The 24,388-nt window shown below is 43.2% G+C and overlaps 1 protein-coding gene across 1 annotated transcript in view; it reads left to right on the forward strand.

Moving 5' to 3' along the window:
• TFAP2D (transcription factor AP-2 delta) overlaps positions 1–24,388 on the forward strand; it is a 128,145-nt gene that overhangs the window by 78,733 nt on the left and 25,024 nt on the right. The window contains exons 6-7 of the mRNA XM_029596111.1: positions 8,672–8,813; positions 10,341–10,454. Coding sequence (XP_029451971.1) covers positions 8,672–8,813; positions 10,341–10,454 — 256 coding nt within the window. The remainder of the gene's footprint in view (positions 1–8,671; positions 8,814–10,340; positions 10,455–24,388) is intronic.

Consider the following 24,388-nt stretch of genomic DNA (forward strand, 5'->3'; position numbering starts at 1 on the left):
GTGGGGAATGGGAACGATCCCGTGAAGGCTTCTTGGGCATACGACTTTCCCGGTGACACTCTTGAAGATGATGGTCGATCCGGCCTGCCAAGTCTATAAGGTCCTCCAAAGAGGAAGGGAGCTCCCATGCAGCCAATTCATCTTTCAGCTGTGGGGAGAGTCCATCCAGGTAGATAACTCAGAGGCAGTCTTCCTGCCACGTGAACTCAGTACCCAATGTCCGAAACTCAATGGTATAATCAAAAAGGCTTCTTTGACCCTGATAGAGGTGTAGTAAGCTGTTGCTTTCCACGGCATTTCACCCAGAATCATCGAAGGTCCGTCTGAATACAGCCACAAACTGAGCCTGTTCTTTCAATAAAGAGTCCGAGCGTTCCCACAGGGGAGAAGCCCAGACCAGCGCCTTCCCTTCAAGGTGGGATAGGATGAAAGTAGCTTTTGTCAACTCATTCTAGAAGACAGAAGGCTGCAGAGCAAATTGCATATAACATTGGTTAATAAATCCTCTGCAGAGTCTAGAGTCGCCATTGAAGCGTGGGGGCGCTGGGAGTGCCAATAAGGCTTGAGGCATCAATGGAGGTGGCTGTGGATGAAGAGGAGCCGGAGGAGGAACTGGATTATTTGTAAGAGCATCAAGCCGGGCATGATGACGATCCATGGAGGAGACCAGTGCCTCAAGAAACTGCTGCTGTTCTTGTACTTTGGAGGCCAGGCCTGGGATGGCCTGGAGGGCACGTGGCTCCATCGAGTCCATAGCCTTTGCAACCTGTTGCGTCGGAAGTGGACCCTTGGGCCAAGGTAGGGGTGATGCAACCCATAGGTAGGGACCTACAGGTCCCCACCGTCGGCAGGGTGGAGTGGGCTGAAAGTAGAGGCCGCTGGAGCTTCACCTATACCAGCCCTCGTTCCCCATGGGTTGTACCTTTGGGTGCTGGGGATGGAAGGACTTAGGTGGACCTCGAGGTTGGTTTGAGAAGAAAGGTGATTCAGCTCAGAGACAGCAGTCGATAGGTGGCATAGTCCTACCATGGACTGGGTTCGGTACAGGAACTGAGGTGCCAATGGACGAAGAGTAATTGAAGGTGCTCAAGCAAAGAAAGACCGGAGCCTTGTAAGTCCACGTCCAGGGGATAGGCTAGAGAAGGCGTCACTGACAGGCTTGGATCAGGGCCGGCAGCAAATAGAGGTCGTTGTATGCAACAGAATTCTGGATACAGAGAGGTCTGTAGCATAGTCAATCAAGGCAATGGTCAGGTCACAGAGAAGTCAGGCATAGTCTAGCGTAGCAGAGGTCCGGGACTGGAGATAAGCTGAAGTGTAGTCAGGCGTAGCAGAGGTCTGGGGCTGGAGACAAGCTGAAAAGTAGTCAGGCATAGCAGAGGTCCAGGGCTGGAGACAAGCTGAAGAGTAGTCAGGCATAGCAGAGTTGAAATCCAGAGAGTCAATCCAACACATAGACTGGGCAGTAACGAGGAAGACTGGAACTGGGAACCACAGGAATCAGGAACACGAACTAGAGAGGATTCTCTATCAGCAATGAGTACTTGGAGTATGAGGAGACCTGTTGCAAAGGCAATGCTATGGAGTGAGGCCTGAGCTTATATCCACAGAAGAGTCTGATGTCAACATCTGGGGCCGCGGCCAGGATCCCGCCGCGGGCCCTTTAAAAGGATTAGTGATGCACTCGCTTAGGGAGGGGTGTGGTGCTGATGGTGGCGTCTCTCCGTGGGCCTCGTGGAGAGGCCCGACAAGAAAGGGCATCTTGGCTGGCAACACTGGGGACCATGGCAGAGCCGGAGGCACCAAAGGTGACCCGAGGTCAGAGCTGGCAGCCCACCTCCACCAGTGAAGAGGAACCAGGAGCTGGAGTCTGTGCAAGAAGGTGAGAGGGCACGCCGTAGGTCTGCCGCGGGCGGAAAACATAACAGTCATTACTATGGTATTTCATGGAAGGGCCAAATTTACCTTGGCCAAATTGCTGAGCTAAATTTAACTATATCTCAAAAGGTGTAATTAACTACAAGCATGCTAGCAGCTAAGTATGGGGGCAGGGTCTTGAGGCCTCCCGCCCCCCACTGAGGTCATTGATGCTTCTACTCCTCACCTAAACACAAGTAAACCTCCAGTAGCTGTCCCTACCTCTCCTTCCTCCCATACACCCACCTCTGAAGCAAGCTGTATCCTTCTACCTCTCTGTCTCTCAGCTAGCAGGAGGGCAGTACCTTAACTCCTACCATTTCAGCCTCCTACCTCTAAAGGGCATTGCTTAGAGGCACATCTAACTTTAACTGGTGAACATTGTGGAAGACAATAATACAAAAAATGGACAGGACTATTTTATAGTAAAAGTGATTTCATAAATCCATACTGTACATGACTAATACCTTTCAGGTATTAGTGATGAACACGAATCAAACCTTTTTATGATGGAAAGGAAGCTGTAGAACCAGGTGGTCATAATTTGAAATTATAAGGGGGTAGATTCAGGAACAATATCAGGAAATATATTTATGTACTGCCCTTTTGGAAGTGGTGATGAAGTCAAGAAGGGTGATGGAATTAAAAAAGGCATGGGATAAACACAGAGAGGTTTCATAATGGCTAGAAGATGGAAATTAAGAAAAGGGATAACCTTTGCTACCTTTAAGTGTAATATTTCTGCATTGGGGTATCCTGCACAGAGCTGCAGTGACCAAACAATAAAAGGCATGGGGTAACCTATACAGAGCAGCAGTTACTACCCTAAACAACTTGTTGGGCAGACTGGATGGACCTTTGGGTCTTTATCTGCTGCCATATACTATGTTACTATTTATATATTGTGACCTACATTGTGACCAATTTGATTTTACAAAACATTCCAATAAAACCTTAGCTGCAGAAATGCCAGAAGTTAAGTGTTTGTTGAGGCTTTTTGAAAAATCAAGTTGATCACAATGTAAGTCACAATATACGAATGCTCTTATCAGTATGGATTTATAAAGCTTTTACTAAAAAAGAGTCTTCACCTTTCTTTGTATTATTGTCATCCACAGTGTTCATCAGTAATTGTCATTCAGGTGGCTATTTTGAATGCATTCCATTCATAATTTTTCTAATATCAAAGTTCAATGCACCACTAAGCAGCACCATTCAAAGTGGGAGGCTGAGACAGCTGAAGGTAAGGGGCTCTTCTTTTGCCAGCTTGGACTGGGGAACGTTCTGGGCATGGAAGGGGGAGAGGTTAAGGCTTGATTCGGAGAGGGGTGGAGAGTATGGCCATGGTGTGTGTTGGGGGGAGGTTAGTTGTATTCAGATTGATGTGTAGTCATAGTGAGTACTTATGTTTGGGTGGAGGAGGTGAGGGGAGAATATTGGCAGACCAGAGAGCTGTTCCCTTACTCTAATCCATGCATTCATTTTGGGCTGGCTAAAGCTGGGTTATAGATACAAAAGAACATGAGGAGGTCAATTATATGTAGAAATGGGATCACTGAAATTTGCCTGCCCTATCTGCATGTAAAAATATGTGCATAATGCCAGTACATGCACACTTTTATGCACAGACAGTGGAGGCATTTCTAGGGATGGAGTATGGCAGGGTTAGCACTTATGTGCATGCATATACGAACACTTATGCATATATTCATTTGCAAACATAAATAATTATGCTGAAAAAGTACCTCCACAAGCAGGTGTAGATTTGTGTGCATACTTTGAAAATTGATATAAAGTCTGCAGGCAAAAAGTACCTGCAGGCTTTATATTTCTGTTTACAATCTGAAGGTTGTTCTCAAATAGATCATGCCCAGGGATGAATTTTAAAAGCATTGCTAATGCTAAAAGGCCCATACATGTGAGTATCTAGGCCGCATGCAAGCAACGTGTATTTAAAAGCTGCAAATTACTTGTATATATACATGGGTATGAGTTAATAAAAGGAGTGGATTTAGAGCATGTTGGGGCATTCCTAAGCAGGCCTAGGAGTTACATATATAAATTTTAATTCTGGTGTCTGCAGCACATGATGGCTTGTTAGCCACATATATTTACTGCCGCTCCAGATAAGGTTTAAGTCTGCAGAAATCGCGTTTTAGTCCTAACATGACAGAGTGAGGGGTACGGGCCAACTGGGAGTATTGCAGGCTGAAAAACCAGAGGAGTCTGGATGACCTAGGGATAGACTGGGCAAACTGGTGGACTAATTGGTAAAACAGGGAATGGCCTTAACACAAACATGTTTTAAAATCCACTTACCTGCATGCATTTGTTGCGGGAACGTTAAGGAGCAGTCCCGATTCGAAAGAAAAAATGTGCCCTTAAGCTATGGCACGACCCCAGAGGAGGAGTCCGGAGAAGCGCCAGGACAGGCAAGACCCATCCGAGCATGGGCAGACAGGCTAGAAACTCACAACCCTGACCTCTGCCAAACCTGAATGCACCAGAAAAGACCCAGCAATGCAATGCTGGTCTCTAGGGTAGCCCTCCAGCCACTCAATAGTCCTTTCGGACTTGCCACCTAGGAACGGCAGGTGCAACAGGGCAGACAGAAGTCGAGGACAAGTGATGACAATGGAACAAGGACGAATCATAGGCACTAGGAGACTTGGCTGATATGAGGCACTTGGAGACTTGGACGAGACATAGGCAGGACTGAAGCTTAGGATGAAGAAGGGATCTGGGCAGCACTCGAAGAAGGATCTAGCCAGAACAGGGCTGCAATCACTGAGAATGGACACTGGATCAGATACGGAATTACTCACAGGATGGTCATCTGGAGGCAGAGTTCAGCGAGAGAGGCTAGGCTTAAAACCCAGAGCCAGGAAGTAAAGGATCAGGAACCACTGGACACAGGAACAGAAGTACTGGAGCAACTGACAACAGGAACCGAAGAGCTGGAACATCTGATGAAAAAAGACATCTGAAGAGAGGAACTGGAGAGAACTAGGACATCTGGAAACGGAGCATCTGAAGACAGGAACATCTGAAGACAGGACGTACGAGGACATAGGATCCAACGAGAGACCAGGAACCATAGACGAAGACAAGGGAGCTCCCATGAAGAACAGAGAATCTTGAAGAAGCGACGATGGACCTCAGAGCCTCCTGGAATGAAGAGCTGGAACAGACGAGGAATCCAGGAGCGGACTGTCTCCTTGCGAAGGTGACAAGGGACTGGCAAGGGGCCCTTTTATAGGGCTGAAGAGGAGACGCCCAGATGAGGTCATCAGGTGGGGCCATGGGGCTTTTCCCACCACGGGCCCTTTAAATAATGGGGCAATTCCCGCAGCTGCTCACCTAGAAAAAGGCCAGGACCAGAGTCAGCGACGGCAACATCCACGCTGTGAAAATCAGGGTTGGAGGTGGCACTAGACCGCGAAACAGGAGCAGGTCAGCAGCGGCTTCCTGCTGTGAGGAAGCACGGCTGCGGCAGCTCTGCCTGACGCAGAGAGAGGACGGCGGTGGTGCTGGGCCACACAGGGCAATGTCAGCGGTGGCCTCCAGGCCGCAAAGGTGAGAGACTGCTCACAGCTGGGCCTGCAAGCAAGATCGCAACAGCACCCCTTCCTCAAAAGACCCTCTCCCCCAGCCTCCTTTCTGCAGCTTGGAGTGGTCAAAGGAACCACATCCATACCATCAGGGGGATAGCCTGGGTCGAAGACCTGGAGCTGAAATTCCTTGATGCGAGACTGAGGTAATGAAGGACAAGGACATACACAGAATGTCACAAGAGGCGCAGATTATACATTTTGCTGGGTTGAAGCCAATAGGCTGCATCTTGGCTTCTTGCAACAAAGGTCGTAGAAGGAGTAAGGAATGGATCCAAATGATTGAAATTGCATTGGAGGATCCCAGGAAGGGCTGAAATCCAAAGATTCTAGAAGCTGTAAATGAGGAGTCCCGATAGGCTGTAGGTATTGGGAACCACGGAATGCAGATGCCCCTTGCAGGGGGATGATGCTCATGGACAGGAGACATGAGGTTTCCAGCTGCATAAGGATAACATGCTGGGTGCAAGCACCTCCTGCAGGTCGTGAAAAAATAAACCCAGGGGAGATAATGCAGAAATCTTGGTGAGGCGGAAAATGAGAATGAAGGAACCAAGAGCTTAGGCAGCTGTGGAAGCCGTTGAACCTGGGTGCAGGTGCCTCCTGCAGGTCATGAAAAAATATACCCAGGCCTTACAGGTACTTCCCGAAGAAAGGCTCTTAGCAATCAAGTGGATTCAGGTGCCTCCTGCAGATCATGGGAAAAAACAAAATCCCAAACAATGGCTGGTGTCTCCTGCAGGTCGAGGGATTCACGAGAAAAACTTGGACAAAAAATTCTTGACAAAAAATAATTTCTTGGATCATGGAATTCCAAAACATGCTCACCGGACACATGGCTTTCGCAATTTGTTGCAGGAGTGCTAAGAAGCAGTCCCGATTTGGAAGAAAAAATGTGCCCTTGGGCCATTGCATGACCCCAGAGGAGGACTCTGGAGAAGCGCTGGGGCAGGCGAGATGCATCCGAGCACGGGCAGACAGGCTAGAGACTCAGAACTCTGACCTCTGCCGAACCCGAATGCACCAGAAGAGACCCAGCAACACAATGCTGGTCTCTGGGGTAGCCCTCTGGCCACTGAATAGCCCTTTCGGACCCACCACCTAGGAACAGCAGGTGCAACAGGATGGATAGAGGTTGAGGACAGTTGATGACAATGGAACAAGGATGAAACATAGGCACTAGGAGGCTTGGCTGAGACAAGGCACTTGGAGACTTGTACGAGGCATAGGCAGGACTGAAGCTCAGCTTGAAGAAGGGATCCAGGCAGCACTCGAAGAAGGATCCAGTCAGAATGGGGCTCCAATGTCCGGGAACGGACACCGGATCAGATACGGAATTACTCACAGGATGGTCATCTGGAGGCGGAGTCTGGCAAGATTGGCTAGGCTTAAAACTCGGAGCCAGGAAGTAAACGATTAGGGACCACTGGACACAGGAACAGAAGTACTGGAACAACTGAATAGAGGAACCAAAGAGCTGGAACATCCGATGACAAAGACATCCTAAGAGAGGGACCAGAGAGAACTAGGACATCTGGAGACAGGAACATCTGAAGACAGGGACATATGAAGACAGGGACATATGAAGACAGGACAGATGAGGACGCAGGATCCGACGAGAGACCAGGAACCATAGACGAAGACAAGGGAGCTCCCACGAAGAACAGAGAACCTTGAAGAAGAGAAGATGGAGGGTGCCCACTTATTTTAAAGTTACGTCACATCGAGGGGTGAATTTTCAAAGCCATTTATGCACATAAAACACAGGTTTTTGCATGTTAACGACTTATTAAAAAACATCTCAGGGCCTTTGCATGTAAAACTATTCAAACCTAATTTTGCACATGCACACAAAAAAGAGGCAACCCTGGAGGGTGGTGTTAGGACAGAGTTTGGATTTATATGCACACTTTAGATTTTTAAATATATGCATATAAATTTACATGCACAAGCTACATGTTGTAAGTAATTTCTCTCAGCAAAACTATACACACAAAATAGTAGGTGTAATTGTATGCACATGGTTTTTGCCAGGATAATTTTTGAAGCAAACTTATTCACATTAGTCCACTTTGAAAACTGGTGTTACTTGTACACATATCTGTCTGCTATCTTACGTGCAATGTTACAAATCTACCCCCTTTAGTAGCATAACTATTTTCTAGGCTAATAAAATATCAGTACAAATGACAGAAGATTAACACTAGGATCCCTTTAGTTTAAGAGCAAAATTATCCTTCCACTCACCCTCCATTTACTAATTATTCCCCCTCCAATGGCACTTATTCACATTTATAGTGATGCAAACTGCATCTTTGAAGTTGTATCAAAATATGTTCCTTAATTTATGGACCATAAAAAATAAACTATTAAGAGAAGACTAACTAAAAAATAAACTATTAAGAGAAGACTAACTAAAGGAAGGTATGGGAGAACTATGGGGGTACCGTTCATGTCCTCAGGATTAGGGAGCTCAGTCTATCACAAAGATAACACCTGTTGACTGATTATAAGGTACATATGTACCCTTCAGAGTCTGTGATATCTGATTGATAGGATAAAAAAAAGTGCCAAAAACAGGGCAATATTCATTACACTGCCTTTAACCTTGTAACTTTGCAAATGTTCAAAGAGAAACTACACAATCTGTTGCTTTTGAGAATTCTCTAAAAGTTATGTGGGTATAAAAGTGCAGGCATGCCTTGCACTTATATCTGCGGAAGATGCAGGGCACTGGAATATATGCATGAATATTTGAAAATGTCATATGCATGCATATTTACTCTCCCCCTTAACCCAACTTCGGTCTGAGATTGCCAATTGCCAAGAAGTTATTCGACTAGAGAAAGTAGGTGGCTATATTTTTCTGCTCTGGGGGGGCTACATTTTCAAAAGGACTTGAAGGATAGCATCTAGAGCCTTACAAAATCTGTCCCAAATGGCAATGTGAAAAACTGAATTGAGTTCTCATTAGGTTTGAAATTACATGGGGCAGACTGATGTGGAAAGCACTTAAAAATATTATTTTAATATTGAAAATATATGTTTACTGATTGTTGTAGAATTAATTACTTTACTTCTTTTGATATTCTAATGAATAGGAATAACAGTTTAAAATAATAACCAAATCTGTCTGATTTCAGGAGAAGCATTACATTTGGCAAGAGATTTTGGCTATACCTGTGAAACAGAGTTTCCAGCCAAGGCAGTAGGAGAGCACCTTGCCAGACAACACATGGAGCAGAAAGAACAGACAGCAAGGAAAAAAATGATCCTAGCAACAAAGTAAGAAGAAAAAAAGTACATTTTCATCTGATCATCTTTACTTTCATGAGTGTTTGACTAGGATAAGGATACTGACAATAGGCTCATTCACATGAAGAAAGGATCCAAATGCTGCACTGTCGGTGTATAAATTGATTAATATCCATCTACAAGTTCAAGAGGTAGCTAACATCAATTTATCAGAAGTGAAAGAGATTGGGGAAATTGCAGATGAGTTGGGATGGACAATCAAAGGCAGCCTGATATTCAAAAGAGTTTCTCTGGGTAATTTTTAGAGGTACCCAGACAAACCCTGAGTTTTAAAGAAAAGAAGGGGCAGGGTGGGGGTGGTGGTACTCTGGGGGCATGGCCAAAACTCATCCAGGCAGTACCAATGTTCAGTGCTACCTAGATAAATATAGCTGGGCAAGTCTGATTGAGGAAATCACTGCTCTAAAATTAGCTGGGTGGGTATATTCAGCAGTAGCATTATCCAACTGAGCACCTCTGAATATTCGTGTAAAGTTACTTGAGAAACTTTACCAATCAGCTGCCCAGTAAATATGGGCCTGAAATTATTAGCATAAAAATACATTTCCTTATCAGCATTTAGGTTCTCATAGACAGATAGATACACAGACAGAAAGATACACAGACAGAAAGATAGAGAGAAAAACAGATAGATACATGAGAGAGAGAGAGAGAAAGAGAGATGGGGAGAGATAATACTGGCACAACAGACCTTTAGGGGACAAATTTCATTAGGTTGGATAATTGCAGGTCCGTGGTTACTTTTTATACCTGCAGATCTGTAAGCTAATTAATTCTGAAAGTCAAACTCCTCATATGTTTTCCTTTGAAAATCTGAGGAGCAAGGTCGGTGGGTGGAAAAGTACCTGTGAAACTTTGTACTTGTTATTTGTTCAGGGCAGATCCACGGTGAAAAGTAATTTAAAAAATGGAATCTGCATGTGCATTGTCACTCCCCTGAGTTCTCTCCACTCAAGAAATATCTCTTTCCCCCAGCAGCTAGTGGTATGTGCACCATGAAATAGCTCGCTTGCATTTTCCTTCTCTGGGGGTTAGCAATTAGTCAGTTTTGCATAAGCCCATTTCAAACAGGTAAACATGTAAAATTAATTTGAAAATTGCCATTTTGATGCTCAAGTCCTGTCATTTCCATTTTATTCCACCACATTTATTAGTCTGGACTATTATTACTCTCAATATGATCCCCAGATGTTTATCCCTTTAAAATGATTTACAATAGAATGGGAAGGGTTGGGAATTACTGGGCAGACAGAAAGGGCAAAATGTCAAATCTATAACTATAAGCAACATTCAGTAGTAGCATTTGACATTTATCCTCCCCATACTAAGATATCAAACTGCTTCAATGAAAATGCAAAACTAAAATATTCTGGTTTTCCTTGGCCTTTAAATATCACTAGCTGCTTTGCATCTTTTAATCATCTAATGAGCTGCAGTATTACTATTATATAAAAACCTCTGTTTTAATGTAGTCATAATATTTCTCTGTCATTTTAGACAAATTTGTAAAGAATTCCAGGACCTTCTAAGTCAAGACAGATCACCACTGGGATCATCCAGGCCGACACCAATATTAGATCTTGATATCCAGAGACATTTAACACATTTCAGGTATGGCCTTAGGTACATTTGTCTGCTACAATTGTATCCAAGATACATTTTAGAATAATTATAATTATTATTCATCCCTTTTCATATAAAGAATAATAAACACGTGAAAAAGTGTATTTTACTAGAACAGGGTGGGAAAACTATGGACCACAGGCCAAAACTGGCCCAACGCCTTCTCTTATGTGGCCTACCTACCTTGTGCCAGAACTCCTTTGTTTCTGACCCACTGAAACAAAGAACTACAATATTTCTAAATGGCCTATTGTCACATGCATCTAGGTTCAGATGGGTGGGATCACACTCACTGGTGCCGCTGTAGCTCCAGGGTAGCACTGCTCAGGGACCCAGGCTCAGGACAACAGTAGACCAGCATCATCTGCCTAGGCACCATCATTCACTTCCTCCCATGGCTGATCGCACATTGGCACTCCCAAGTTGCTCTCCCTAGACTGCCCGCAGAGGGAAGTTGAGGTTCAGATGAGTCCTGTTGCTGCTGGCAACTGTTGGGGTTCATCCACCGCTCTTCTCTTTCTACAGCAGCAGCCTAGTGAGATGTTGGTAAGGAAGGAAAACTCAGTCTGCCGCTATTGTGTGTCCATGCGCTGCCGAGGTGAGGGAGTAGAGATCCAGGTTACAATCACCACCTGGGAGCTTCATCTATGATGCATCCCCACTTCTGCCACCACCAACCTTACTGCATGTGGCAGCCACCATTCTCCTCATTCCGAGTCTTCATATAGATTAACTCTCATCTGGTGCTGTTTATTTTCCTTTCTCCCTCCCTCATCCTCCTCTTATGTTGGTCCTGGTCTTTTTTTTTTCTGCTTTCCTCTTGTTATCCTCCTCTAATTCCTTTTCCAGAATCCATTGTCTGTTTCTTCTCACTCGCTATCTTCTTCACATCCTCCCCTATATCTGACATTGATCTATCACTTTTCCTCTCATTTTGCACCATTTCTCTCTGCTCTGTCTTTTCATCTCTTCCTCCTAATCCACTGGTAGATTTTACACCTCCTCCCTCTCTTTCACCCTTCAGTTCTCACCTCCATTACCCCTTCTCATCTCTCCCCTCCCCAACAGTGGGTTGTTTAATCACCAAGCCCTGCCCAACATCTCCTTTTTCTCTCTCTCTCTCTCTTCTAATATTTTCCCTCTCTCTTCCCCTCCCAGAATCTTTCCCCCTTTTCTCTTCCCAGTATCATCTTCCTCTCTCAAAATCTATTTTCTTCTCCCAGCCTCTCTCCCACTGCATATCTCTCCTCTTCTCTCCTTTCCCAGAATTCTGTCCTCTTCTCCCCACACTTTCAAACTTCTCTTTCCTTTTCTCCCCCACTTCCCTGCATCTTTCCTCAACCCCTTCCCCACAATCTTCTCAATGTTTTCCTCTTTTCCATCATTTACTTACACCTCTCTCCTTCACTCTTCCCCCAGCATTTACTGTCACCCCCCCATCCTAGGATATGCTAGACAGATAAAGTTCCTGGATGGAATAAATGACAGTTTTATGGAGCAATTGGCTCAGGAACTGATGAGAGAGGGAGCAATTTTAGATCTAATTCTCAGTGGAGTGCAGGATTTGGTGAGAAAGGTAAGGTGGTGGGGCCGCTTGGCAATAATGATCATAATATGATCAAAATGTAATTGATGACTGGAAGGGGGGCAGTAATTAAATCCACAGCTCTAGCACTAAACTTTCAAAAGGGAAACTTTGATAAAATGAGAAAAATAGTTAAAAAAATTGAAAGGTGCAGCTACAAAGGTAAAAAGTGTGCAACAGTCAAGGACATTGTTAAAAAATACCATCCAAGAAGCACAATCTATTTGTATTTCACGCTTTAAAAAAGATGGAAGGAAAGTCAAATGATTGCCAGAATGGCTAAAAGTGAGGTGAAAGAGGCTATTTTATCTAAAAGATCTTCATTCAAAAATTGGAAGAAGGATCCATTAGAAGAAAATAGAATAAAGTATAAGCATTGGCAAATTAAATGCAAGGCATTGATAAGACAGGCTAAGAGAGAATTTGAAAAGAAGTTGGCCATAGAGGAAAAAACTCACAATAAATACTTTTCTAAATATATTCAAAGCAGAAATCCTCTGAGGGATTCAGTTGGATTGCTGGATGACTGAGGGGTTAAAGGGGCACTTAGAGAAGATAAGGTCATTGTAGAAAAATTAAACAATTTCTTTGCTTCAGTGTTTACTGAAGAGGATGTTGGGGAGATACCCATTCCGGAAACATTTTCAGGGGTGATGATTTGGATGAACTGAATCAAATCATAGTGAACCTGGAAAATGTGGTAGGCCAGATTGACAAACTGAAGAGTAGTAAACCACCTGGACCAGATGGTATACACCTCAGGGTTCTGAAAGAACTAAAAAAATGAAATTTCAGACCTATTCCAATTAATTTGTAACCTCTCATTAAAATCATCTGTTGTACCTGAAGATTGGAAGATGGTCAATGTATCCCCGATATTCATCCAGGAAAATATAGACCAGTGAGCTTGACTTCAGTGCAAGGAAAAATCATGGAAACTATTATAAAGAATAAAATAACAAAAAATATTTAGATAGACATGGTTTAATGGGACACAGCCATCAGAGATTTATCCAAGAGAAGTTTTGTCTCACAAGTCTACATTTTTTTGAAGGGGTAAATAAACATGTGGGCAAAGGTGAGCTGGTAGATGTGCTGTGTTTGGATTTTCAGAAGGCGTTCAACAAAGTCCCGCATGAGAGGCTTCTGAGAAAACTAAAACGTCATGGGATAGGAGGTGATGTTCTTTTGTAGATTGCAAGTTGGTTAAAAGACAGAAAACAGAGAGTAAGTTTAAATGGTCTGTTTTGACAGTGGAAAAAGGGAAACAGTGGAGTTCCTCAAGGATCTGTTCTTAGACTAGTGCTTTTCAATATATTTATAAATGATCTGGAAAGAGGTATGATGAGTGAGGTGATCAGATTTGCAGATGACAGAAAATTATGCAGAGTAGTTAAATCTCAAGTGGATTGTGATAAATTGCAGAAGGACCTTGCAAGACTGGAAGAATGGGCTTCCAAATGGTAGATGAAATTTAATGTGGACAAGTGCAAAATGATGCATATATGGAAAAATAACTCTTGCTGTACTTACACAATGTTAGGTTCTATCTTTGGAGTTACCACTCAGGAAAAAGATCTAGGAATCATAGTGGATAATACATTGAAATTGTCGGCTCAGTGTGCTGTGGTGATCATAAAAGTAAATATAATGTTAGGAATTATTAAAAAGGGAATGGCAAATAAAACAAAGGATGTCATAATGCCTCTGTATCGCTCCATGGTGAGACTGCATCTTGAATACTGTGTGCAATTCTGGTCACCGCATCTCAAAAAAAATATAGATGCACTGAAGAAAGTGTAGAGAAGGGCAACCAAAATGATAAGGGACATGGAATGCTGCCCTATGAGGAAAGGCTAAGGAAATTAAGGCTGATCAGTTTGAAGAAGAGACGACTGAAGGGGGATATGATAGATGTCTACAAAATCATGAAAGGACTTGAACAAGTTAATGTAAATCAGTTATTTACTCTCTCACAAGCCGATACAATAAGAAATGAAGGAGAGCAGGTGCTCCATGTTGAGCGCCCACTCTCCTGATATGCGCCCAGGTACCTCTCCTAGGTGCACGATTCTGTATTTAAATTAGGTGGTGTGCTACTAAGGAGGCGCTAAGGACAATATCATGTCCCTGGCACCTCCTTATTATCAGTAGAGGTGGCTGTCAGCGGGTTTGACAATCAACGCTCAATTTTATCGGGGTCGGTTGTAGAACCCGCTGACAGCCACGGGTTAGAAAAATGGACGTTGGTAAAATTGAGCATTCGTTTTGCTATCCGCTGACCGGTGGGCAGATTTTTTTTACTTTTTTTTTTTAAGCAGTAATTTCTGTTTTTCTGTACACTTTTCTAGGTTGCACATTTTACTTTCAGTATCCCGGGTGACTAACTAATAGGCTCATCAACATGCATTTGCATGTGATGAGCGCTATTAGTTTTCAGGGAGTAGGCTGCGTGTTTTTGCAGCACTTCTATTACCTCTTATACTGTAAGGGGTAATAGCGCATCAAAAACGTGCGGCTAAACGCATGCTAAATGGTGCATTCGGCCGAGCACACCATACTATATTGGCCAGTCAGATAATAAGAAGGACTAGGGGGCACTCCATTAAGTCAGCAAGTATATCATTTAAGACAAATCAAAGACAATTCTTTTTCACTCAGTGCATAGTTAAACTCTGTAATTCATTGTCAGAGGATGTGATTACAGCAGTTAGTGTGACTGGATTTAGAAAAGGTTTGACTAAGTTCCTAGAGGAAAAATCCTTAAGCTGCTATTTATTAATAAGCAATAAGTAGCTTGAGATTTATTTAATGTTTGGGTACTTGCCAGGTACTTGTGACTTGGATTGGCCACTATTGGAAACAGGATACTGGGCTTGATGGACCCTTGGTCTGACCCAGTATCGCATATCTTATGTTCTTATCCCTTCTGAGCATGGGTTCTCTTCCATCACTTGGCTGATCCAGCACTCCTCTATGGCGTGGGAGGGAAGGAAACCCAGCCTGGATTGACCTTCTGATCTTTGCTTTCTGGTGGTCCAGGATGTTCCTCCTTCCTCTCCTCTGCTAGCACAACCTTAATTTAAATAATTACAAGCTGCTTCGAGTTCTATTGTTGCAGGAACTGCAGCAGAAACAAGTGGTGAAGTGACAGAAGGATGGGACAGAGTTTGCACATGCTCCAATTCCTGTCCCATGATAGTCCCTTTTCTACCTGATGGGAGATGAGGCCTGGAAAGAAAGCATGCACAGACTCTCTCCCACACCTTCACAACTTCATTCTGGTGCAGTTCCTAACCCGATAAGACTTGGAGGAGCTTGCAATTACTTAAATAAAGGTCTGCCAGTAGGGGAGAGGAATGATGGGGGGGGGGGGGATGTCGCAGTACTGGTTGTTCAACAAAGCATACCAACTCACCCAATGAACAACACAACAACATCACCCTCCACTCCAACCTGAAGAATAAATGAAACTTATCACAACTATGTATTATAACTAAGAAGTGAAACGTAAAACAGAACAGTAACTAACTAGCATATGATACCCCTTTAACAGTTCAAACCTTTTTTGAAACCCTGTTTATCCTCCCTTAACCCTTCGTATTTTTGTAAACCGTTATGATGGCTTTATGATGACAAATCCGAATGACGGAATATAAAACTCATTAAATAAATAAATAAATAAATAAACAAACAAACAAACAAATAAATAAACAAATACTGCTAGCTCCTGTACTGTAACTGGCAACATTTCAGCAGTGGTGCCTATGGTCATGGCTATATTGTCCATAGGTTAGCTATGGCACTGAAAAGACTTGTTTGATCTAGATTCACCCTCTAAGGAGCTTATTCACAAGCATTCATAAAATTCAACATTTCTGGGACACAAGGTAAAGTCAGGCAATCAAGAAGGGTCTGTCATATTGCAAAAGGAAAAGGAAAATCAGCAGATTAAATGCATCTTGCAAGTCTTCTTTTTTAATATTCAATAATTCTGATGTCAATTTTCAAAGCGATTTATATGGGTTAGAAGTTTTATTTATTTATTTTTATTTAAAAACTTTTCTGAATCTCTCTTCCAGATTAAAAATTGCTTGAAACCATGTAAATCAGCAAACATAATGCAATACACATCAAGCAAGCATCACTTTAAAACAAATTTTAAAACTTCAACATATCAGCAAATTTAAATTAAATTAATAAGTTCTAGGGGGTTGATCTGACGAATCACTGGAAAATTGAGCACTCTCAAATTGTGAGCTCTTAAAGCATTCTCCACCCCTTCTAACCTTTTATTCATGATCTTCTCCGATACTATCAATTTCTGTTGGGTATTTTCAGTGGATTTTACTCTTTTATCCAAATCTTCCAGTTGTTTATTATATGATGAAATAAGATTATAGTTCGTTACAGTTTGGTCCCTTGTGTCCAAAGTTACCTGTGATAGCATCTTAATAGATTGCACAATAGACCTTAGAGCAATCCAAATGCCTTCCAAGGTTCCATTCTTTAAAGCAGATATTTCTAAGCCTGTAGAACAGGGCTCTCAAGTGGCTCCCTCCCATGTCAAAACTACCGCACACGCGCTGCACAGTACCTTGTCGTGGAGATATTCTTAGCTCCTGTTGGTTGTTCAAAGAAAGATCCAGGCTCATTTCCCTCATCGCTGTTCCCGGTTATAAGCCTCTCGTTCCTTCCAACTCTCTGACCTCTCCGGAGCTTTCTTCCTGAACAGTGGCTCCCACTCCACTCTGAAACATCATCAGAGGAGTCTCCGCCACCTCCAAATCATTAGAGGTTGTGCCATTTTTAACCAGATGAGCAGGCCTTCTCGGGCTCTCCAGTGCTCAATGTGGTGTCATAGGTCAGGGAGGAGGATGCTCGCTCCCACGTCACTCCACCAGCAACCTGACTCTCTGGCATTGAGGCTGTTGCTCCTGCAAAAAAATCCCTCGATTCAAGGCTGTGAAGGATCGACCAAGGGTGACCTATTACCCACTCCTCTCAACCTTCCTTTTTTTTTGGTATGAGGCATTGTACAGAAGAAAATTAGTAGTAAGGTATTAGCCTCTCCTAGAGCGACTTCAACGGACCTGTTAGATGGCAGCCATCTTGCCCCAAATTTAAATTAAATTAAACAACAATACTAAAAATTAACCCTCTCAAATGTACCTGCTACTATCTTCCTCATCAGCCCTGCAAAGATCCAGTTTTACCCACTTTAATCAGCTGTCTAAAGATTGCCCTACCTCAATGCAAATAAAAGCTCATGCATTGTTCTACAAATTTCATACTTTTAGCAGCATTAAGAGGAGACATTCCAGGGGGCAGTTTTAGGATGGAGGAAGTAAAGTACATGTAGAGCATGCATATTTCCACAAAATTCTGTCCACAATAAAAGCATGTATAAGGGACTGCATGCACTTTGTACCCAAAGTGAACATTTCAAAGTGAACGTATGCATTTGCTTTGAAACCTGGTGCAAAGGTTATGAGTAACAAGTATCTGTGGTCTCAGGGCAAGAGGAGAAAGGTTATTAGGAAACCTACAGCCTTACATCCTCCTTCTCCAGTCAACGTTCAGGCCCTTAAGCCATCACCTCCCCATCCCACTACCAAGATTTTGATAATTAAACTCAACAATCATTATGGCCCCTACAACATCTTCCCAAAAAATACTATTAAAATAGAATTGGATATAGGATAATTTTCAAAAAACATTTATGTGGAAAAATACTGATTTACTCAGGTAAAAGACCTTCTTGAAAATTACTCATGGAAAAAGCACCTAAAAGTACCAGTGGTGTGCAGGGGAAAAATTTGTTTTCATTTTTCAGTTTGATTTCGGGAGGTTTTTTCCCCACAAATTTTGATTCGTGGAATTTTGATTTGTTTCATTATGTGAAAAAAAGAATCAAACAAAAGAAAAACAGACAAAAAAATGAAAACAGAGGCTCACAAGATCTCCCATCCCATCCCTCACTCCCAACCACCCAGAAAGGTTCTGGGGCCAGGATCCCCCCCGGCCCTCATTTCTGCGGTCCAGTGGGGATCTGCTGGCAAGGCCTAAACCCAAGCCAAAGCCTCAGACTTGCATAGGCTAAAGATACAGTAGGTCACCGCGACATTGGCCTCAACCAATGCAAGGCCAACATCTCAGGCAAGGCCGGATCCTGGGTCCAGACCCAATGTCACAGCTCAGCCTGGAGGCCGAGTCCTGATGATGGGTTCTTGATCCAGACACAAGCCCAATGTTGGGTCCTGGTCTGGAGACTGGGTCCAGTGCTGGGGCTTCAGCCAGACCAAGGCCCGAAGCCAGAAGTCAGCCAGACCCAGGCCCGATGCTGGTGACCAGCCCAGACACTGGATCTTTATACCTGGGCCTCGGCCTACGCCAGAGCCTGAGCACAGGCTGGACACTATGGCCCAGCCCTGGCATCAGGCCTGGGTCCAGCCGAAGCCCTGGTACAATGCTGTACATCAAAATCATGCTGAGTTAATTAACTTCAGCATGATCCCAGTGGATGATGTCAGTTGAAGAAAAAAAAAGAACAAACAAGAGAACATCTTTGGAGCTGTGCTGAGGCCTGAGTTCTGGGCCTAGGCCTAACTCTAGGACAAGGCTCATGCATCGGGACCTGGTCTCCAGGCCAGGCCCTTGCATCAGGACCTAGCCTTTGGGCCAGACAGGGGCATCAGGCCTGGGTTTAAGATGAGGTCCCAGCTTTAGGATACAGCCTTCAGACCAGGCCCCAGCATTGGGAACCAGCATCTGGGCTGGGCCCTGGCATTGGGCCTGGGTCTAGGTCAAAGCCCCTGCATTGGGATCTGGCCTCTGGGCCCAGGCTTCAGCCTACTCTGAGGACCAAGTGAAAGGACCCAGCCTCTGGGCCAAGCCCTGGTGTTGGGCTTGGGTCTGGTTAAGGCCCAGGCACCAAGACCTAACATGGCCACTTCCATGGATATCCAATGCATGAAGGGTTCGGGTCTCAGTCGGGCCCCCAGTGTCAGTCAGGTCCTAGGCCAAGACACCGGAATCTTGCTCGGGCCTAGGCCACAGGCCCTGCTTTGTGCCTAAACTCTAGGAGAGGTACCGGCTTTAGTCCTAGGCCTAGGTCTAGGCCAAGCGCAGGTGTTATGTTGGCATAAGCCATGGCCCCTGTTTTGGGCCTCAGACTAAGCCCATGGCCTAGGCCTGACCTGATGCATTAATATAAAACAAATGCAATGAATAAGGTTCATTTCATTTGTGGAATTTCTCAATTTGTTGAAAGGAGAATGTGTGGCTAAAAAAGTTAATAAAGGCACTGTTCAATACATTTAAACAACAGTTTGATTTAATTATAAACAACAAAGGAAATTTTTAGATAACAATTCACTTCTTGAACTTCTTGGAGTCCCTTGTAGCTGGGTAAGCCATTTAGGGCCTTATTTTCTAAACGTATCTCACGCGTGCGATACCAAAATGGGGGCGGAGATGGCCCTGGAAGAGGAGGAGTTGGGGCATCACCGGGGCCGACTCCGCAAAGACGCCGCGGATGACGAAAAGGTAGGGCCCTTTTCGCGTCCGAGTTCGCTCCCAATAGCTACACCTCCTATGGTGGCGCTATTGGGTACGAAACCGGCAGCGATTGCACCGCAACAGTGTGATCGCTGCCGGCTAGCGCAGGCCCGCCCCCCGTTTCGGCCCCCCGCCCCTCATTCCCTAAAGTATCGCAGGCCTGCGATACTTTAGAAAATGAGGCCTTTAGACAGATATCTATTATGTTATCTGTCTAAATAACTTTAGAATATGGACCTCTGTATGTAAGCCCTGAAGCTGAATTAAGAGTGAAACATGGTTATGTCAACATTGCCCAAATAAGTAAATTTTGAATTTGGCCATTAGTTGATATAAAGAAATTTTGGACAATAGGTGGATAAAGAAGTGTGTTTGTAGTACCTGCACTGCTGCAATGCCATGATTGTAAAAAATGGAGTTGTGTGGAGAAACAGAGAACTTTTCGACTAATTTTAATATGTTTTTGAGAAGATAATTAAAGTAATGAGAAGTGTGAAAGGGTTTTTTTCAGTTATGGCAATAAAGTAAATTCATATAAAGCACCAAGAGAAAGAATAAACACCCTGGTGCTTGTGCTGTCTGAAGGTTTCCCTTTCATTATCAGCTGTGCAGATTTAATATTCATACGATTAAAAGTGGAAATGTGATGTACAAATGAGTTATAGCGATATGAAAGAGCACGCACAGAAACAAGAAAAAAAAAATATACAATAAAAGCCACCAAAAGCAAAAATGAAAAATTTGTGAAAATAAAAATTATAGTAAATTGGTGACCAGTGTATACTGTGAATATCATTTCAGACCCAATACTTCTTTTCTTACCTTGAGGGTGGGGAAGAATTGGGCTGCTCTGTCCAATGAAGATTTTTCTTACATTACCTAGCTATGGCCTGGATTCACCATTCTATCGCAGAATGGTGAATCCAGCGAAAACGGGGGGCCTGAAAAAGCTGGCAGTCATCGCACCACCACAGTGTTTTCGCTGCCGGCTTTCGCACCCAATAGTGCCACCTTGATAAGTGTTAGAAAATGACCTGCTATATGTTTTATATAGCCAGATAGGTATAAAGTTATGTGGATAAACATACCAGAACAACATGAGACCTTCTCTCCACCATAACCAGTCTTACCTGACCAAACTTAGGTCTGGATTTATCAAAATGCATTAAATATCGCATGCAATAGAAAAAGGGATGTGTTTTATGGAAATAGGCAGTTTATTGCAACTACCTATGTGAAGCACTAAGTTACTGCAAATTGCATTTGCAGTAACTTACTGCATTTGCAGTAACTTACATTGCATTTGCAGTTTGCAGTACTGCATTTTTTGCACTTTGAGATAAGTGCCAGAATTGTGGTATTTCCTACATACAACCACTGGGGGGACCATGTTTATTATCAGGGCCACTTGAGAGAGAGAGAGAGACGGCATAATGCCTGCACACTAGATAGGTATTTATATCTCTATGGGAGGCCCACCTAGTAACTCAAGGTGAGGTTTAGGTATTAGTGTAGGGGTTAGGGGGCCACTTTGACATTCAAAGTGAGACATATGAAGATTTGATGACCTTCGGAGGGAGGAAACTCACTCAAAGATGAGATTTGTGCAATGTTCTCTCAACCTAGCTTGATGCATCAAGCTAGGTTGAGAGAACATTGCACAAATCTCATCTTTGAGTGAGTTTCCTCCCTCCGAAGGTCATCAAATCTTTACAAGAGAGCACTGTTCTGTTCGTACGTCTCACTTTGAATGTCAAAGTGGTCCCTAACCCCTACACTAATACCTAAACCTCACCTCGAGTTACAAGGTGGGCCTCCCCTAGAGATATAAATACCTATCTAGTGCAAGGGCATTATAGCTAGTTTCTCTCTCTCTCTCTCTCTCACCAGCATTTGAGAACACATCTCAACATGCAATAAAGGCTTAACACTACTGAGAAAGGCATCATTAAAACCATGCAATAGGGCTTTGCAAGATGGTGAACCCACTCCTCCTCTTTTTCTGATTTGCATCGCACCATATGTTATGGTACTATCACATGCATTAAATGGGTTTTCGTATGCATTAAAGGTGCTTAATGCATGTGAAAATTCATAATGTTATTTGATAAATGACTCTGTTAGCTGGGTAAAGCACTGAATGTCAGTGCTAATCAGCTAAATATAAGCTCCACCCCAAGAATGACCTGACACATCCTTTTTTTTACCACAAAAGTTTTAGCCAAGTAGTGACTTACCCTTTTGGGAGGATGGCAATAAAATTGCCAACCACTTTAAAACAAAAGTAACCACCATTTTCACAGAATTCTCACAACTGCCTTACCCCACCTGTGTCAAGAAAGAACCTAATTATCAATGGTCCGAATTTAATCCAGTTTCAGACAATTCAATTCAAATTATAATCAGCAAACAAAAACCCTCAAACTCACCATACAATCCTTGTTCAGGAGCTTTCTTTAAAGCTATTGGTCATCATGCATACTCTTTTCTTAGTAGTCTAGTTAACCAATCTTTAGAAACAGGACAATTCCCATCCAATTTGAAAAAAACATCCATTCTACCTACTCTAAAATCAAAAACAAAGGGTACAGCTGATCTCAATAATTACAGACCTATCGCCTCTCTCACATCATTAGCTAAACTAATAGAATCTGCAGTCTTACGTCAACTTTCCGATTTTCTATCCGAAAATAACATTCTCCACATTAACCAGCATGGCTTCAGAAAGGGACACCCTACAGAAACACTTCTTCTATCTACCTTTGACACATTATTCCGGGCCTTTGATTCATACACAGACTATATTATAGTATTTTTAGACATCTCAGCAGCATTTGATACGGTTGATCACCAAATTCTCATCTCAGGGCTACAAGCAATAGGTATCACTGGAACAGTATTAAGTTGGTTTTCATCCTTTCTTACAGATCGCCCTCAACAAGTTAATATCAATCATCAATTTTCCACTCCCTACACAATTCCTTCTGGCGTTCCCCAAGGATCTTCATTGTCTCCCATACTATTCAATATATATCTTCTTCCACTTTGCCACATCTTATCTTCACTCAATTTACAATTCAAAATTTATGCAGATGACATTCAATTTCTGGTACCCTATAAAACTTCCTGGTCTGACACCCTATCATTAGTTTCACTCTACCTATCTACCATTAATTCTTGGCTATCTCATAATCGTTTAAAATTAAATCCATCAAAAACTGAATTGGTTCATTTAACATCCATTACAGATTCCTCTATAGGTCCGCCATCCCATTTCACATTCAATGGTTCAACCATCCCAATTAATTGTCACGCCATAAATCTAGGAGTAACCATAAATACAGATTTATCCATGAAACAACAAATTTCCTCCCTAACAAAGAAATCATTCTATAAATTACAGCTTCTGAAACGTCTTCGTCCTCTTCTTTTCTATCGTGATTTCAGGACTGTCCTTCAATCTCTCTTTTTCTCTGGTCTAGACTATTGTAATGCTCTCTATCTAGGTCTATCTGATTCATCAATTCATCCGCTACAACTAGTTCAAAATAGTGCTGCTCGCTTATTATCCGGTACCTCCATTCGCAATCATATTACACCCATCCTACATTCTCTTCATTGGCTACCCATAAAGTACAGGATAAAATATAAAGTAATCTCAATCATTCACAGTCTAATTAATAATTCCTCATCCACCTGGCTTTGCACCTTACTCCGTATTTACAAACCCACCCGACACTTAAGATCACTTACTCAAAATCTCTTAGACATTCCATCACCACGACAGGCCAGACTAGACATCACCAGGAAAAGAGCTTTTTCAGTAGCAGGACCATCACTCTGGAACTCACTACCCAACCCTCTCCGCTTAATATCAAATCCTCATCATTTCAAAAAAGCTTTAAAAACATTCCTCTTTCAACAAGCATTTAATACTTCCACTAAGCAACCCCCTGATCATAAATGAAGCTTCATCTCCCAAATTTCTCTCATCAGTTACATGTCACTTTAACTTCTCCCTTCCCCTATCATCCCATCAGTGTTCTTTAAGGATATTACAATTCGTCCCTTCTCGTTCCCCTTTTACCCTCCCTGCCCTCCTTGCTCAAGGCACGCTACCTTTATTTTATTCTAATTTTAATTAATAATTTGTTTTTAGCTAGTTATCATCTAGCTATTTAGTCAAATTTATGTATTTAAGTTTATTTTAGTTATATTTTATTTTTATTTTATTTTTAACATGTTGTAAACCGTTTTGATAAAATTTTATTTTAAAAAACGGTATATAAATACCTTTAAATAAATAAATAAATAAATAAAGTCTTATCCAGACAAATCACTTAGGGGTAGATTTTAAAAGAAGCGCGATCAGCCTACTTTTGCTTGCGCATCAGACTCAAGCAAAAGTACGCTGGATTTTAGTAGATACGCGCGGAGCCGCGCGTATCCACTAAAATCCTGGATCGGCGCGCGCAAGGCTATCGATTTTGTATAGCCTGCGCGCGCCGAGCCGCGCTGCCTCCCCCCGTTCCCTCCAAGGCCGCTCCGAAATCGGAGCGGCCTTGGAGGGAACTTTCCTTTGCCCTCCCCTCACCTTCCCCTCCCTTCCCCTACCTAACCCACCCGCCCGGCCCTGTCTACACCCCCCCCCTTACCTTTGTCGGGGGATTTACGCCTCCCGGAGGGAGACGTAAATCCCCGCGCGCCAGCGGGCCTGCTGCGCGCCGGGCCGCGACCTGGGGGCGGGTACGGAGGGCGCGGCCACGCCCCCGGGCCG

The sequence above is a fragment of the Rhinatrema bivittatum genome, chromosome 3, assembly GCF_901001135.1.
Source record: "Rhinatrema bivittatum chromosome 3, aRhiBiv1.1, whole genome shotgun sequence".
Lineage (NCBI taxonomy): Eukaryota > Metazoa > Chordata > Amphibia > Gymnophiona > Rhinatrematidae > Rhinatrema > Rhinatrema bivittatum.